Source organism: Dermacentor albipictus, chromosome 1 (assembly GCF_038994185.2).
Source record: "Dermacentor albipictus isolate Rhodes 1998 colony chromosome 1, USDA_Dalb.pri_finalv2, whole genome shotgun sequence".
Taxonomy (NCBI): domain Eukaryota; kingdom Metazoa; phylum Arthropoda; class Arachnida; order Ixodida; family Ixodidae; genus Dermacentor; species Dermacentor albipictus.
Window position 1 is genome coordinate 491243698 of NC_091821.1, and position 17977 is coordinate 491261674.

At 43.9% G+C, this 17977-nt stretch overlaps 1 protein-coding gene across 3 annotated transcripts; it reads right to left on the reverse strand.

The window, feature by feature from the left end:
* Positions 1–2641: 2641 nt before the first annotated feature.
* Positions 2642–17168, reverse strand: Pburs (Partner of Bursicon). Of its 3 annotated transcripts, XM_070538273.1 has the most exons (4): positions 16894–17168; positions 11837–12145; positions 7502–7528; positions 2642–3056 (listed from the first exon to the last, which is right to left on the reverse strand). In XM_070538273.1, exons 2-4 carry the CDS (start codon positions 12113–12115, stop codon positions 2898–2900), a joined length of 465 nt encoding a protein of 154 aa, XP_070394374.1. In that variant the 5' UTR covers positions 12116–12145; positions 16894–17168; the 3' UTR covers positions 2642–2897. The 3 variants fall into 3 exon arrangements, with proteins under 3 accessions (XP_070394374.1, XP_065300944.1, XP_065300948.1); XM_065444872.1 differs by lacking the exon at positions 16894–17168 and having other exon boundaries at positions 11837–12388; XM_065444876.1 differs by lacking the exons at positions 7502–7528; positions 16894–17168 and having other exon boundaries at positions 11837–12388.
* Between the last annotated feature and the right edge of the window lie 809 nt (positions 17169–17977).

Below are 17977 nucleotides of genomic sequence, written 5' to 3' on the forward strand. Positions count from 1 at the left end.
TTCGCTGTGCCAGAGACGCTGATTCCAAAAGTTCTTCACTTATATCATGACAGCCTTAAATCTTGTGGTCATGACGGCTTTTGGCGAACCTATAAGAGGCTTCTTCACAGGTTCTCGTGGAAAAATATCAAAGAGAACTTCGAAGACTACGTCAAGTCGTGTCACTAGTGCCAACAAGGCCAAGTACTAGCCGCGACCCGATGAACTAGTCTTGTCATATCATTCCAATAAACCCTTTGAAGTTCTGCACGTATAGTTTGCAGAACTGAAGAAGAGAAGTCCTGGTGTTTGCAAGACGCAATCACTTCTGTTTGCAATAGATCACTGCACTAGAAGGCTAGAAGCGCACCCTGGAGGAGAGGACACTAACAGCGTTATGGTCCTTCTTGATCGCACAATGTTTTCACAGCTGAAAGATGTGATATCAAACAATGGACCCGAATTCCTAAGCAAGGAACTTCAGCAGTGGGCGGATAGCCGGGGTGGTACGTTTCGACGTTGTGCTCCACATCACCCGCAGGCAAATGGTATGACCGAGAGAGTGATCCTCACCTTAAGCATTTCATCTCCATGTGCTCCACGTTTAAAGGAGGGTGGAAATGCTGTCTAGAAGCGGCTGTGGCTACGCACACTACTAGTCTTGCTTGTAGCCATCATTTTGCTGCTTGTGGCAATGAGCCCACGCTACCAGCTGACAAAAAACTTGGAATTGAAGACAACACGTGGCTGTCTGAGTCCCGCATAAGCAGCGAGGAGCAAACTAGATATCCAAAAACGATGAAGTTGCAATTTCAGAAGTGCCACCAAGGGCACCAGGTTGATGTTCCACTAAACCACCTTGTGCTTGTACGGAAGGGGCTACACGGCAGCGATACAAGAACTCTTGGCCCTTTCAAGGTCATTTAAGCATCGACACAGCAGGGTGTGCTTAAGTCTAATGGGTACCTCAATAACGGACAGCTAGAATTCGCGGCCGTAAGCGATGTTCTCCGCTATAATCCAATGAGAGGTGAGCGAAAAAAAACGGGGGGGGGGAGTGTAAGGGAGAAGAGAAAGATGGCGCGAGTGGGCGGCCTGGGGGAGTCGAGGAAGAAGTGAGAATAAACATGTAATGACAACCATATGACTAGTTGTTTTTGGTGTGGTTACAAGCAATGTGCATCACAAAATTATGCTGAAAATGAAAGACACCAGAGCGCAATTATTTGGTATCTGGCACGTAACACCGACTTAATTACTTCAGAGCAATGATATGCACAAAAAAAAGAATTTTCACTTTAAACTCTAGCAGAGTTCGTGACGACGTATATTTCAATAACAGCTATAACAATGAAAAAAGTGTTTCTGAACTAAATGACACAGAGTAGTTCATCGCAACAATATGTATCTCAATGTTTCAGGCTAGAGTCCGACCTTTTAAACTTTATTTTCCTAGGAATTCCATAACATTATTTAGAATCCGCGAAAAGAAAGTACGGGAACTCTACAAATGAAGTCATAAGGAAGTATTTCCGATGCTAAGGGACAGTGTAGGGCCGTGATTGTCGTGAATTTTTTTTCCACCACGACATTTTTCTTTTGCACGTAAATGTAAGGTATTCCGAGATTTTGCATTTTACCCCAGGAACAAAAACAAAACTCGTGATTTCATGGTCGGCGGCAGAGGGTAGCGGCGACTAAGCCACCACGACGGGCAATGAAAAAGCTTCGATGATATTCTGAAAAGCATATAGTTTCGAATTCGTAATTATTGTAAAAACGATCCGTGCTGCCTGTGGCCACGTTCTTTTAACGTCACAACACAGAGGCCACTTTGTCTAGGCGGGCACGTTGCCCCCATGACCATCCCATAATCACTATGAAGCAAAACTCTTTTGAGTGATTGTGCTTCCTGTTTCGTTCACCCCAGCACTGCGTAGGGTTGTGCGTGATTACGGAGCCTCGACTTGTAAGCACAGGATAGGTATTTATCGCATAGTAAAGTGGTCTTCCTGAACGGGTGCGTAAAAAAGAAGGTATATTTTGGAGGCTGTTAGAAATAAAAACGCCCTTTACAGCAGCACCTGTGTGTCTTTGCTGAACAGCCATGAAACATTGGTGTGGACAGACGAGTAGACATACAAATAAGACATCCTACACAGTATATAGACGGAGAGCGACAATTGGCTTATTTCCATGCATTTATTTCGCAATGCTCATTTGCATTCTTCAGCTATAAAGGCCATGTAGCTTACAATAAATGTCGCAATACAAAATATACACGTCCACTAATTATACATCAAGTGAATCCTATATATTGGGGCCGAAGGTGGTCACATGCAAGTCACACATTATTTCTGCGAACACGGTTTATTCACTGTATAGCTGACAGGACTACATGACGGTGGCATGCTGTTGACCATGCCGAATAAACACTGCAACATCAGCGATTTTTAGGCTTTTGCCTGAGGCTTAGGGCGACACAAGCAGTTTCGAATCTCCAGCTGTTGTCTCGAACAAATGATGTCTGTACTGAATTTCTGAACGGTGCAGCTCTAATAACATGTTTTGCAATATTGTTTCCATCCTACTTTTTTTTTATCGCCAGTTCTTCTTAGTGGCGTATCACAGCCATGGAGGGGGGGGGGGGGGGTTCGCAGCTTCGTGCAGATTAATGACTGAAAGATATGAAAATTAAAAGAAGCGTTCATGTACCGCGCCCGACACACGTTTTTCGGAAACGACGCCCATAGAGCAACGGAATCTGACAACATTTATCTCCACTTTTGTTTACGCCCATTTCTTGGCTCGTGGCACAGATAGATAGCAAGCATGCGCTAGAAGGAACTGCGCTAAGCAATGTTATGAGTTATGCAGTATTCCACCGGGGCGCTTGTTGGAACCGAGGCACTTCCACATCAGCCTCCGCACTTGTGACAGGAGCAGTCCTGGGGCTCTTCGAGGAATATGGTCATGCTTCCGTCAGCACCGTACAGTTTTTGACCGTTGGGGTCGAAGCAGTCTTGCAGCTGTATCTCACGCCGGTTCATGTAGGTCTCGCGGCAGCAGTTGCACTCCTGCGATAAAGTGGCACCGGAGGAACACGCTCGGCGCCTGTTGCCATGGCATCGACACACTATTCGTCTCACGTGTCTCACTGGGGCGCTATAACGTAAAACTATTCCAAACTTTTCTATTCCAATTCTGCTATCATCCCTCCACAATTGGTCAAAAAGTTTTTTCGACCACGCCTACTTCACCTGTCTGTCAAGCGACGTCACGAAAACCGCGATACCTTCCCATCTGATATGATGTGTACACACTGATTATGCATGATTTGACAGAAAAAAGAATAACAGTTATTTCTGATTCGACCCCTTTTCGCCATTAGCTCTCGGCTATTGGTAAAAAGTTCTCGGGCTGCACCCACTTCACCTGCCTGTCACGCGACGTCAAAAAATAGCACGAACTCACCGCGTCAAAGTGACCTGTACGCGATAAAGTTGCATTAATATGCCGAACAAAACTGAATTTTCCTCGGAATAGCCGCAGGCTGCCCAGTTCCGAAAGGAATAGAAGATGGCTGCCGCCGATCGCTCAGACGCTGGCTACTCGCACCTGCCGGACAGCATGGGTGTATTTGCGCATAATAAAACTTCTTGCCTGGCCACGTAACGTTTTCGAGCACTTTCGGCACGTTTAGCCCCTCATTCTGTCAACTCTTCTTTGTTGACGGTCCGTTTTAGCGTCATTCTTGAGCTTCCGTTGCATGCCGCCGCGATTTTCGAGCAGCCACCACAAGCTAAGTAAAGGAAAGCCGACCAATCGTAGACGCCGGCACCACCCTCTTCATCCGGTTATCGACTTTCAGTGAAGTGGCTCGGCCCCATCGAATCCCTCTCCACTTGAGCGTTCTCCTCGCCTCTTGTCAGCCAATTAGATATGACAAGCCACTCAGTGTAGGCAATGTTATTAGTTTTTCAAGCAAACAAAAGTGACCTCCTATGAACGAGGAGAGCGTTTGATTGGTCTGTTCAGACAACCCTGCGGGTGACCGCCCGGTGCTTGCGTTGGTGGTTACGCAAATGTGTCCTCAGGAGATTGGAATAGAAACATATTGGAATTGTTTTACGTTATAGGGCCCCTGGTGTCTACGCATTAGTTAAACAGGCTTGCGGCCCAAATATTCGCATTATAGGAAATATTATGTTTTAAGTCCGGTTCGTTGAGTGCCATGTGTATGGTGATACCTAGTGGCAGATATTTTAGTTGAATTATAAGACATTTAGTGTGCGTAATTAAGCAAAAAGGTTGTTTTACACACTGTGTGGTCTAAAAGCCTTTCACATATCTCACTGCCAATTACGTACCACTGGTAAATGTATGCTCCAAATTTACACGGTAGTTCACCAGCATTCAATCTGACCAACTATGTGCACGAGAGAATCGCACTGGTGTTGTATACAGTACTCTATATCTTTTCTTTGTGTCGAGTGTCTCGTGATTCTGTTGGAACGCTTAACCATCAAGTCAAAGTGTTTAATTCTCGTCGTCAAACATCACACCGTTCATCAGATTACTCACATATTTGTCATGATATCTGCTGCAGAAATTGATTGGTTAATAAGGAATACGTTTCCTGTAATTTGCATGACTTACTTTCTGCATGAAATTTGTGCTGTGAATTCAGTAATTGCTTAATGGAGCGGTCAGCAATACGCAATCTACGTGAAGTCTGCAGAAGTTACTCAGCAAGGTCAGTGATATTTTTACTGTAATCTTGATGAAGCTACATCTATTTATGAATGTTCTTGTGCATAACTTACATAAAGACATTGTGACCAATGTTTATTCTGAGGAACTTCAGGGGGTAGCTCTGTGATGCAAATCTTCCTAGATTCATTATAACGAGTACAAGCTTTTTTATCACATCGGCGCAGAGGCTGTGGTCGATGTGCATCGTTTCGCCAGGGGACGGGCTGGCTGCCTTAATCTCAAGCCTGTCATGCGTAAGTGGACAGCGCACGGCAAGAAACCAAAACGAGCGTGTGCTGACATCCCTTAATTACGGAAAGCAGGCACTCCTCAAGTTTCTGCGTCAAGAGCGACAGAATTCTTTACAATTTTGGCAAAAGAAGAGGACAAAAATAGTAAACAATTACAGGACAGCACTACACCACCGAATCACCAATATTATAAGTCACGGCTTGCTCTGACAGGCTAAATATCGGTCACAATAGTAAACGGTTACACAGCTATGCGAAGTAAGGATAATAGTGTTATCGGCCGTATAAATTTGTAAACATTAGCTAACTAAATTAACAAGCATCGCGTCACGCGCGAAAAGGCAACCCCCACTCGATGAGCGCGGTCACTCGCTGTCTAGACGTTGGCACGAGCAATAGCCACAGAAGCAGCGAGCGAATGGACCTTCGTGCTGCTTCTCGCTTCAACGCGAACTAAGCGCAGAGCACACAACAAGCACGAGGCTGTGAGCCCACCGCGCACTTAAACACTCCACATCGCAGTTCCCTTTCAAGATAGGGCTGCTGATACCGCGCCATACGCAGCCGCTGCCAGAGTAGAACGATCCTCCTCACCCTTTCTCTGACTGCGTTGAGGTCTATTCAAGACGGCGCGCTTTCTCTCCGTCTTCCTCCCTAGTGATACCGAGCCACCATCACCATCTCCCACACTTTCCCCACAGCATGTGGCATCCATGTTATTGCGGTTTGTACGGAGCATTATGGCGACGCTGACGGCGGAAATGTCTCTGGAGCGCCCTTATAATCGCTATCGCATTAAAAAAAAAGAAAGGGAGATGTTATTTTGTGATTTTTCCTTTGGACACCCTGTCTGTGAGTGATGGCACTGGCTGACACTCCCACGGTTCTACTAGGACACATAAATACCCAAGAAAGTGGATGGGGAAGCGGCGCCTTGGTAGCTCAATTGGTAGAGCACCGCACGCGAAATGCCAAGGTTGTCGGTTCGGTTCCCACCTGCGGCAAGTTGTTTTTTCATCCACTCCAATTTCCATAAATGTATCGTTTCTTTATTTCATTTATTAGGTCCAAGTAATTTTCCCTGTGTTGTCCTTGGCGTCAGTGCTTGTTGGCTTCGTACGATATTGCAATCTAGAATTATAACCATGTGTGCCAAATAGATGTTAACAATCAGTGCATCAAGGGGACGCAAGCTTGAAATAGGTGTTGTTTCTACGAATGAACCGCCGTATTTCGTGAACAACTAACCACTGCGGACGTCGGTAAATTGTCCGCAGGAAGTACAACAGTACATGATCATTGCTGATATTCGCAGACACGACAGAGTTGCAAATTGCTTATGAAAAGTGTAGTTCTATGACATGCACTTACGCATTATGAATGAAATAGAGTGATAGAAAATATTCTATTGAGATTATGGCTCTAGGTCTATCTGCAGAAGTGTTAGGTGTAAGGGAGCTAAGTTGGATTACTGTGTAGGCTTCTCACACAACGCTTGACAGTGATCTAAGTGCCTCCTTGAGATTAGCCCGTCATCGTATACATTCGTCAACCTATGTAACTTGCGGAAGTCGGTACATATTCCGGAGTGCTTTGAATCCTTCGCAATAACACACGAGCTTACGAGCACTTCACGTCACCTTACGGAGGTGACAGCGTGCGGTCGGGGTTATTGCGTGGCTGCCGCCACTGCCACAAAGGCATTACATTGCCTGTAATGGTGTACCCTGCCACTGCTTCGGTTACTATGACTCGAGCTCCTCGAGCTAACCCTGTGAGAGGAGGGTCGTCGAGATTAGGCGTTTTAGTGAAAGTAACAGCCCCACATATACTTCATTGCAAACATACGCGATTCTAGTGCTTCCAGTAAAATAAGTGACTGGGAACTTTAGTCGTCCTGTTTCATCTTCGTATGGCTAATCACGCGGGCACACTAGGCAATGTAGGGCGAGCAATCTCACCGAATTGTGTACGTTACGCGTATAGCCTGGGCTTGGCAATATGGATATATAGGAATTCTTCTTGGGAAAGTTGGAGTGCCTTTCGAAACAATGTTTTCGTGTGCAAAGGGGCATACAAATTTAGATTTTTATGGAAGTTTGCAAACACAATACTTTTTTCTGAACGATAACTCTAAAACAGGGAACATCAAAGACAATGCACATCTTAGGACGCTGGTTCCCTTACAAGCGATCGTGGTGATACTGTGGCAGAGAAATAAATCCTGAAGGAAAGCGCCCGTCACAGTGCTCTCGGCCTGCGTGCTTGCATTATATACGCATGATCTAAGACACCACTGCTTTGAGTTTGATGAATTAAGATTTGTTCGAAATAATTACAGGTGTACTCCTGCACAGAAAATAAACATGTTAAAGCGTTTAAGTGTAATAGTGAGATCGAAAATATCTATTTTTTTTCAACTTTTTTTTCAAACAACTTGTTATTTTTGTCGAACACTTGGCAGCACGCAGTGGTAACCTTTTGTTGCCACTACAGTCGTGGATAGACACTCTTACCGATGTTCCCAAGTGCGGCGATGATGCCTGCAATGAATAAAGGAGTAGTTACGTTCTTACAAAATTGTTTAAGCATTCTTTTTGCCATGCAATTCATGCACAGCGATAGAGCAATAAGACGGGCAGCAAGAGCATGAGCTTGGGGCACTTTTATTGTATAAAAAAAATATTGTATAGTTGATTTACTAGTAGTTCAAAAGTCCCCGACATTAGTTATTCCAACATATGCATGGCTAGTTTACATCCTGTAGTGTTTACTGTGGAGCAACTTTGGATTTGAAAAAGCGTTAGAGGTGCCCGCAGAGGTGGCAGTGGGCAAATAGGATCATGGGCTAACTTTACAAGCTTTGCATGGCATATCTTATGTTTGGATAGTTTGTCTGAGCACAGTATTTCAAATGCACATGAAGGCATCATTGGCAACTTGTCCTAAACAGTCACAGATAAATTTTCATGATAGAGCAAGGAGGCTGGTGTTTTCCTTCTTTTTAATTCAATAAATAGGTGACGTATAAAGATGAATTACTTAGGCTATGAGGTAGAACAGGAAACTCACTGCAGCAACAAGCTAAAAAAAGCTACCAAGAGGTGACCAGCAGGTCAATGTCTGGGCCTTCTACTAGCTCGAATTGAAACTGCGTATTTTGAAGATGTGCATTGTTGATTACACTATAATGCAGGAAGGTGACGCTTTTTATATTGAAAACGGCGTTAATGCAGCCCAAAGTTATCTGGGATTATTTTTAATCTTCACCATTTTTATCTCCTGTTTGTACGGCGGAGGAGCATCAGTGCATGGTGCGTAAGAAGTTTCTTTAGTACAACAAGCTAAAACACTGCTAGCTCTGGCCAACCTAGAAGCAAGAAGATAATGTTATTTGCAGCTGTGACTTTGCCGTACATAGTATTATTAAAGACTGCAATGGAGTTACTACTTATAATAAAGCAAAAAAATAAGAAGAAAGGTAAAAATAAATAGGCCAATGCCGTTTTCATGCGCAAATGCTCGAGGACAAAGAACAGCGCCATTCAGCCATGCAAGCAGGTAGGCCAGGTGGGCCACACAATGCTTGAGCAGCGTGTTATGATGCATGATACCTCAGTTGGCCAGTGCTTAGCATACAGTAGTGCTGAGAAGCGATGGCGCTTTAGCACAGACTGTACGGTGCCGTGCTTGTTCGTGCAATAGTTTCCGGCGGCATTGAAAACAGGCCCTACATTACACGACCACTGATATCAAGCAGAGATAGCAATGCCACTACCTCTAAGGCAGAATTACACGTTGCATATAAACCTCTGTGGGAAAGACCGCTTGCGGAAATTTTCGCGAGCTATCAAACAAACGCTGGCTTTCTTCGTTCGTGACAAAGCTAGGCCGCAAACACAAAGTGATCTTTTCAACGGCCGTTTCGGAATAATGCCAGTGCACGATGCTGAGGGGATACCTACGTCGGACAAAATTATTCTGAGCTTTTATTTGCAGTTCGCGATACAAAATGAAGGTGTGGTTCGGCCTCTTACTAATAATAGGAATAAAGTTTTCTTTTCATTCCTTCGTCCTTGGTAAGAGAAAAATGCGCACGGTGCATTGTTTGAAGGCAGAGAACACTTTTTATATTAATCGAATTTCTATACAAATGAGAGCGTCCTCTTCTAGCGCCATTCTTTCGACAAGACTGCCTATGTCGAATCGTTACAAATACATCGACGATTGCGTACTCCCTTGTGCGAAACTTGAGCTCACGTATATACGTGTTTTCAGTTCGCGATAAATCTGTCTCGTGCGGCACGCTGCGAACCGGCCGAAGTGTGGCGCGACTGCCTCGGTAATTGGCCGATCGCGTGAGGAAGCGGGTGGGTGACGCGTGGGCGCGATTTCCAGCAGCCACCGCAGACAGACCTCCCAGCGGACGTGCACTATTCTGGCACCATATCCTAGCCATCGTCGCCGCGGGTCCCATCTTGCGCGGCCACTACGCTTTTATTCTCGCGCTTTCGCCATACCTTTCTCCGCTTTCGCCTCGTGGTTCTGCTCCCCCCCCCCCCCTTCTCCGCTTTCCTTCTCGCGCTATCTTCACTATCACCGTCTTTAATCCTTCAGTGCGATCGTTTGCTTGGTTACGCCGGTGGATGGAAAGGGCGCCTACGAGCTGCGCTCTAAGAAGAAAAAATAAGACACTGAAATGTTTAGTTATGCTTTTGTCGCGCTCGGTCAGGGTTACCGTTATGAAAACGTCACATTAACAAGCTTTCTCTCATGCACAGAACATATTGGCGGGTCGCCAGTGCGGTTTACATCTAAAGTAGGCCTGCGGTCAGCATCGCTTTCTCTCGCAAGTGCAGCAGCTTCAGCAAGCAGAAAACAGCTTACGGAACCAACTTCTTCAATGCTCCATAGTGTAGTGTAGTGTCATAGTGTAGTCAATTCCTCGGGCGCTCCCACTCTTCACCACATTTCCCTCATTTTCGTAAATCGTGTTACCCCTTCTCCTTTGGTCACCCCCAAAAGCAAGCGGCGCACTCGCTTATTATAAGTAAAACACATTTACCAACAAAACTTCCGATTTGCTTCACGCATAGGAATTTTCTTTTTCAACTTGGCAGCAGATTCGGCACTCCTCAATAGTTATGCCCAAGGTCTATGCCCAAAATATTTTCGTAATATGGCTTCTGTGGTTTTCTCGGTGCAAGTACAGTGCATACGTGGACGAGCTGTACGTTTTCACTGTATGATATAGAGAGTTGCAGTTGAGAAAACGGTGTCAAATTGGTGAATATGTCCATGACACCATTTTCACTTGATAATTTCCACGTATCAATAAAGCGTGCAATTGTCACATGCCACTAGAATCTCCACATACCCTGCAGATCCTTGCGGTGTCGGTATAGCGATATCAGAGAATTATGACACCGTTTCACGGAAAAGAAAATGTATATTGGAATATGGTGAAGGAACACGCGCATGAACGAAACATTCAGAAACAAAAGAATGTCTTAAACTTGTTGCTCCTCCTACGATGAAGCGAAATTCCCGGGTAGAGCATTGTGTAGCAGTCACAATTTATGTATTTCTGCATAAAAACTTGCTACGGCTTTCAAGGTATGACATCAAGTTTTCGGTGAGTATTTTTTTTCACGGAAGTGCGCATAATTGTTCTATTTAACATGTGGCTTAGACCTGACGGGGCCCAACTTCTCAAATGGCATTTCTCGCTGGAAGTTGCAGAACTGTCCCTCATTGCTGACACTTTCTCAGGCTTGCAGATTTACTGCAAGAGAAATCTGGCTCTGATATGGCTAATAGCCCTTCAGTATCGTAACAGAACTTTGCTCATTTTATCAATAAAGGTGTTAATTCTCCGCGATTACGTTTAGCAGCAGGGGAATGCCGTGAAGCCGCCAGCCGGAGATTAAGGAAGAATACCGAATGGCTAGTTGGTGGATGACCAAACTAGTTCCCCTCAAGTGTTTCTGTCGTCCCTAGCGTTATCCTTCGTTCGCTATTTCTTAGCATGCAGCCCACATAAAAATGATCTGCACCGTCATGCACCACCGGCAATTTCTGTGCGTCAGTAAAAAAAAAAAAACACGTGTCTGTACGGATGACCACACGTGTACGTGTTTATGCTTTCTCCGGGTACTGCATGTCACACACTAAAACTTAACGTTATCGCTCTGCGCTAGTCGCGCCTGCATGATTTGGTGCAACTGTTGCATATGTTCTCACCGAACCTCGTGTAATGAGATTGTACGCACAGCAGGAATGGTGTAACATTTTCTGGAAGGCACGCGGACATCTGCGATTACCCTAGAACCTTGGACGAGTCAAGTGCAAAAAACGATGCGCTTGGCTAGGATATCAGATTCCCACAATCTCCGAGTGTGCTCGCCTCTAGACAGCTTTGTGCTTTAGTGTTCATTGTTGTTTCTGGGCGTAGGCTCGCGCCATAAAGTGTTATTTTTGTGATTCCAAGCTTTCGTCCCCTACTGCCTTCTTGATCGTGACTACAACATTACAATTCGATGATTCATTTTTACTTCCCTCTTTCTTAAGAATCGCCACCGTGGGTAATATGTTTGCTGCTTGGCGGCTTCTCGCCATTCTAGCTTTCGTTCCACTATTATATTTCGCATTGCTACAGATGTATCAATATATACCGTATATTGTTACGTCAGTTTCATTTTTATTCCTAGCGTATCTTGAATAAGAAAACAGAAAACATTGTCTTCCAATATCTTCCTTGCTCAATAATCACGCATGCGAAAGCCGAATTCTCTCACTCATATGAAAGCACTCGCTATGCGTACGTTCCTTATCGCGCGTACTGCACTGACCTTGAGAAATCCGTGTGGCAGCGAGATTGACGGCTGGACCTGGGACACGCAGGTGCCCTCGCAGCGACTGACGAGTACAGTGCCCTCACAGGTGCGCACGGGGCTTCCTTGGTCGTCGCTGTGGTCGCGCGTGATGCGGATGCTCGTCTCCTGGAGCCGGCAGCTGGCAACACCTCCTCCTGGACCCTCGAGGGCGGACGCCAGACTGGCGCTGACTGCCGCCGTCGTTAGCCAGAGTGCAGATATCGCTGCCGCCACGGTCAGCGTACGCCAAGTCATTGTCGAGCCGATGTCGTCGTGGAGGCTGCCCTGCAAGTTAGGAGCTAGTGTCACCGTGATCCGATTAAGAAAGCCTTTAGAGGAAATTGATTACAAACTGAAAGAGAAGTGAATGTCTGGAGCCTTGTTGTCCTTCTAATGGGAAGTGCCTTCTTTTTTTTTTTGGTTCACCGAGGTCGCAATTAGGGTAAAAATCCGGCTGCTCGCAGCACATTGCTAGTACTGGACACGTTGACTTCAGTGCTTGAAGGCATGGCATAGAGTGCCATGACCAACTCCTACTCACAATAAACACCATACGCTAAAGAGTGTTTTCTCGAAGAACTACTCCCTGTCAATCTGCAACTAACTTTTGCTTGAATATACTTGAACATGTACCAACATTTCTAAACTTAGAAAATGCACTCACATTAAAACAAATATATAGCACGAGTAAGCCATGCAGGTTGGTTTTTGCACATTTTTATTGTGTCAGCGAATAGTTCTTTCCTCTTCCTATGGTGGTACACGCTCGAAACGTGCTACAGTTACCAGTTAATCTAACTTGCACTACTTTCTAGCTCACAAGAATCACTGGTAACCGACAATAATTGCAGTAGCCTGATTGTAAGGCCTCAGTGTCTAAGGGGATGCGTAAAAAAACATAATGCGCAATCTTTGCCAGACCAATGACTGACTTCTGCTGTCGTATGGGGGATTATTAGTTGTTCCTGTTTCTTTACTGCATACGACATGTCCCATCCCACAGTGCCATTCTGTAACATACTGAACAAGGGCACTGCAGCATCACTAGTGAAATTGATTAAAATGACATCGAAGTTGTTACGCACTATGCTGTCTGATGCGTCATCCGCCAGACAGTGCTGTCATACGTCGAGCTGCACGTATTGCACAAAGAGCATTACAGAATTGCCGATATAATTAGCTCGGACGAGAGCAGGGAAGCTTTACATGATATTTTTTTTTCCTTTTTTGATTTCTACGTTGCAGCACACTGAAAAAGCATTATGGGAGTTTTATCCAAGCACAGGAGCTTCGTTCTCGACAGCGGCCACAGACTTGCAAGTGTCCTTGACACTGGCACTGTCCATCCACCACTGGCAGTATGAAGCAACAGCCGCTGGTGGGCAACATTTAGCTCCAGTACATTGTGATTATGACGTCTCATTATATCATCGGCACACACACGTTATAGTTTGATTTCAGGGAATAATACGAGAAATGGGGCACTCTGTTCTTGGAAACGTTTAGTTTAATAATACCATGAAAACCGCTCTGAACTTTCCTACGCTGGACATAAAGTGTGTGCCAAAAATGCCACGACATGTTTGCTGATGATCTCTTCTAATTTTCTCGGCTACCTGTACAACTGCTTTGCGGTTTTCCGCAAAAATAGTCAAAATTATCGTCTTATTGAGTTGCAATAAGGTGGTCTAACATGATCGAAGTCTGGAATACCAAATTTCTATCACACAAAGCAGTAAGACTTGAATGAATGTTGATTTCATCTTGAATAAAAATTCAAGAAAGGTGCAGGAGCAAAAGGCGCGCAGCGCCTGACAGGGCCCCTGAACGCGCAACATACGCGTGTATTATACTTTATTTACTGGTAGTTCGCTGGCATGGAGTGAACTCACATAACGTACACATTTTCCCACCTTTTGCATGAGTTTACACAGAAACATAGAACAGCAGAAATTGACAAATTATTGGGTTACAGTTGGTTTACTAATATAGACGGTGAAATAATAAATGTTCCCCTTTTCCGCCTCTTCCCATTTCCCCACTCTGTCCACAAGCAGGAAAGTACAGGTTATACATGTAAATTACATTAGTACACTAAAATGCAGCATATGACCATGAACCTGTATGTGTGCACGTAAAAGAGGAAAAAAAAGCTATTTATAATACATTTATGTTGCAATTATTCCTCTCCCAAATACTGCATTAGTAACAATTCCTTCACGTGGTTCTTGAAGGCGTTTCTAGTCTTATTGAAATCAAAGTTACTTTCTAGCTTGTTTAGGATTGTTAGTACTTGGTACCTGGTTGTTTGTTTACCATCATTGGTCCTTGTGTTTAGTGTCCTGTTAATTTTTAGTCTATATCGTAAGGAACTTCATTAACGTTTTCGTGTATATATAGTGTATTGTTATACATCTACTGTAGTAGTTTGGTATCATAAACTTCGTTAGCTTTAAGCATTCGGTATTTAAAAAATAAAAGTACTGTGCTTAGTTCATAGCATGGTCCGTGATAGTTTCATAAATTCACAATATCTTCTTTTGTAGAATAATTAGCCCGGTGTAGTTAGTTTCTCCTGTGGTGCCTCATACCAATATGCCACACGATAATATGGAGTAGAACAGTGAAGTGTATATGTTTTGTTTCAACCAGATAGGTAAGGTGTGCAATTTTATACAAGCATCCTACAGACCGGGAGAGTTTGGAGAGGTAAATTATTAATGTGCACAGTCCATGAAAGCTGCTCTTGGAACCAAACACCAAGAAATTTTCGCTCCTTAACCCTGGTTATTTGTTGCCCTTCAAACGTTAAAACTATTTCCCTACTTAGTGGTCTGTTAAGTGCACGAAATATTACGTACTTTGTTTTCGCTATGTTAAGCTTAAGCCTATATTCCCGGAGCCAGGCCGAGAGGGACGCAAGGTAGGTGTTGGCCCTTCTTGCTAAACCTGTTAGATCTGTGGACTTTAAAAGATGTTAGTATCATCGGCATACATAATAAGTTCATTAATAACAAGTTACAAGTTCATTAATAACAATGTCATTAATGTAAACAAGAAATAGAAACGATCCTAATATTGACCCCTGTGGAACTTCTTGTGTTACGTTAGATTTCATGTTGTGGTGTCTTTTGTTGGCACGATTTCATAGCGGTCATTGAAGTATTGGGTATTGAGCTCTAGTACAACTCCCTGCACACCGTATCTAGAAGGATTGTGCAGTAGGATACCGTACTTTACTGGGTCAAATACTTTCTTTAAGACTAGAAATAAACCAAGTGTTTATTTATTACTGTCAATGTTTGTTAGTGTGATATCTTTAATATAGTAGAATGCTTCATCAGTGGATCTGTTTTTTCTAATCCATATTGGCTTCTACACAAGATTTTGTTTGTCAAAAAAAGAAATCAACCTTTGGTTAATCACACTTTCAAAGACTCTCAACAAAATGGGGAGCACCGATATCGGTCAGTAATTCAATAAATTATTTCTACCGCCTCCTTTAATTATAGCTCTTACTCGTGATATCTTAAGTTTCTGCTTGAAAACACTGGTTGTTAGCATGAGAATAATAATGTCCCCGAAACAAGGCGGGATATTTGCTTTAATACTTTAGAGCCAATTCCGTCAATTCGAGGGGCGACATTACTTTTCAGCAGCCTTATGGACGCTTCCACTTCAATATATGTTAGTTGGATGAATATTGTTTGTTCTATCACGGCTATAGCTGTAATACTAGTAACGAAATGAGGACCATTAGTCTCATCATAACATCCTGCATTTCTGAAACGGGCATTCATTGAGTTAGCCAGATCCTCACCACAAATATCGGAAAACTGTTTCTTTCTATTCGTTAGTGCACTTACCATTTGCCACACCTTCTTAGGGTTGTCGTATATGTTCCCAAATTTTGCTGTGTAGTAATTATTTTTGGCTTTTCTTAAATCATTCCTCCTAGCATTTCGGTTTCTTTTGTATCTACAAAACAATTTAAGATACCGGCAACTGAAGAATTCGTGGTATAATTTAATCTTAACCTTTATACGCTGATATTGACTTTTGTTTATCCATGGCTTTCTGCATTTGTAAATCTACCCACCACGATTTTCTTGAGTGGAAATGATTTGTCAAAACAGCTGTAAACCTTGCGAAAAAACATATCATATGCAATGTCGACATCGCACTGCTCCTGTCATGCCCTTGAACTACGTTAACGAATACCTCGCGTGAGCTATCATTATAGTTTCGTTGAAAAGATACCTGCTCATCAGCCTTATTTTCATATCGAGTAGTCAGTAGAAAGACTGGCAGATGGTCACTAATATCGGCAGATAATAACTTCTTTGTTTGTGTGCCATGATATAAACAGTTTTTTAGTTCGCTTTGTACCTAATATTCCGTTGTTTGAAAGCAGACAAGTGTACCACATACATTGGGTCTTAGCCATCTAGGGGACGTCACACGAAACTGCTTACGAGCTCTATTTATGACGACACAAAATACAAAGGTTTCTGACGACGCAGTATTTTCGTTTACGGATTCTGGCTCTCCAGGTGTTCAAAATATTCTCAGAAGAGAGTGCACGGAATTGAGCATTTCACTTTTGTTGGCATAATCGTTTTCTGCGTGCAATGTATTCTTAATGTCCAGGTCACTGGTGTAAGATTTAGCCTAAGCGGCAGCGCTTATTCAATACATTGTCAGTAACTGCAATTAGACACGGGGGAAAGGAGCATGTAGAGTGCACTTTGCAATAAACTTACTTTGAACAGGTCACATTTCACCGCAAAAACAAATTTGTCAACCTAATTATACCGGTAATAAGACGTAACTATAGTACGCACTCGTCATGTACTAACTGTTCGACAATGCCACAGACTTGTCCGTGTGGCTTGCGACTCTTGGCGTAAATATCCTGATTGTTAACTGGCAGCACAATGCAGCATAGCATTCCTTTATTATTTAAAGCCGACACATTATAGCATATATCTGTCATTGTAAGTAGCAGATAAATGTCAACCATAAAGACTCACCCGGTGTCGTCGGCGTATGTGGTAAAGAGATGCGATGTGGAAATTTCGTAGCGGGAAACCAGAATCGAAATGAAATCAGCTGTACAGCTTATTGTTGAGCAATTAAACTTATATTGCGAGCCTAAACAGCGCAAACGTTAAACTTCTACAAGTTGAAATATTGCCATTAACCCAGGTCTTCCTGCAGGGACTAGCCCAACCGATGCAGCTTGCGACACGCTGGAACCAAGCGATAGGCTGCTCTAACAGCAGAGTGACAGAGCTTTCCTCCCTGATCCGCGGCTTTCTGATTCTTGGCTGGAAGTGCCCAGCGGCGCTTATTCTTTAAGCGCAAGAAACGGCACGAAAAAACAAGATCGCATTCTCGCTCCTCGGCTGCTCATTGGCGGAAAGTCAGATCCTACTAGTGCAACGAACAGCGCTTTGCCAAACATATCGTGCTATTTTCTTGGGCGAGAAGCTGAAAACACGACTCCCTAAGAACATTCTCCATCTCAGCAGGGAGGGTTTTCTCGGTGGAACCTACTTTTCTTTTTTTGATGCAGACGTGTCTCATGTGTCGTATTATGTTTTTCTTTTCACTTATGTAAGAGTCTTGCTGCAATGTATTACATTATGTTTTGGTTTTCTTTGCATGAGCTTTATTATTCACTGTCTGCGACGCAGTTGCGCTCACACTAATAAGAATGCAAGCTACTCGTCACTCGGTTCGATCACAGAAGGAGAATTCAGGAGGGTGCAAATGCCCTTGGAACGACATGACCGATGTCGTTGAATGGAACTGAATTCTGTCGTTTTGCGTGCCAACCCCACGGCTTAATTGTGAGGCACGCCGTAGTTGGGGACTCCGCAAGAATTTTGACCACCAAGGAATCTTTAACATAAGGAATCTTTAACGGGCGTTTTTTTTTTCTTTTGCATTTCGCCGCCATCGAGATGCGCCCACCACGGCCGGGATTTGATCCCGCGACCTCCTGCCGAGCAGCGCAACACCACAGACGTTGCACCATAACCACAGCACACTTGGTGTGCGGTGGTAGCAACAAATATACAGCTAAGCTGTGGGATGGAGATTGACCTACGG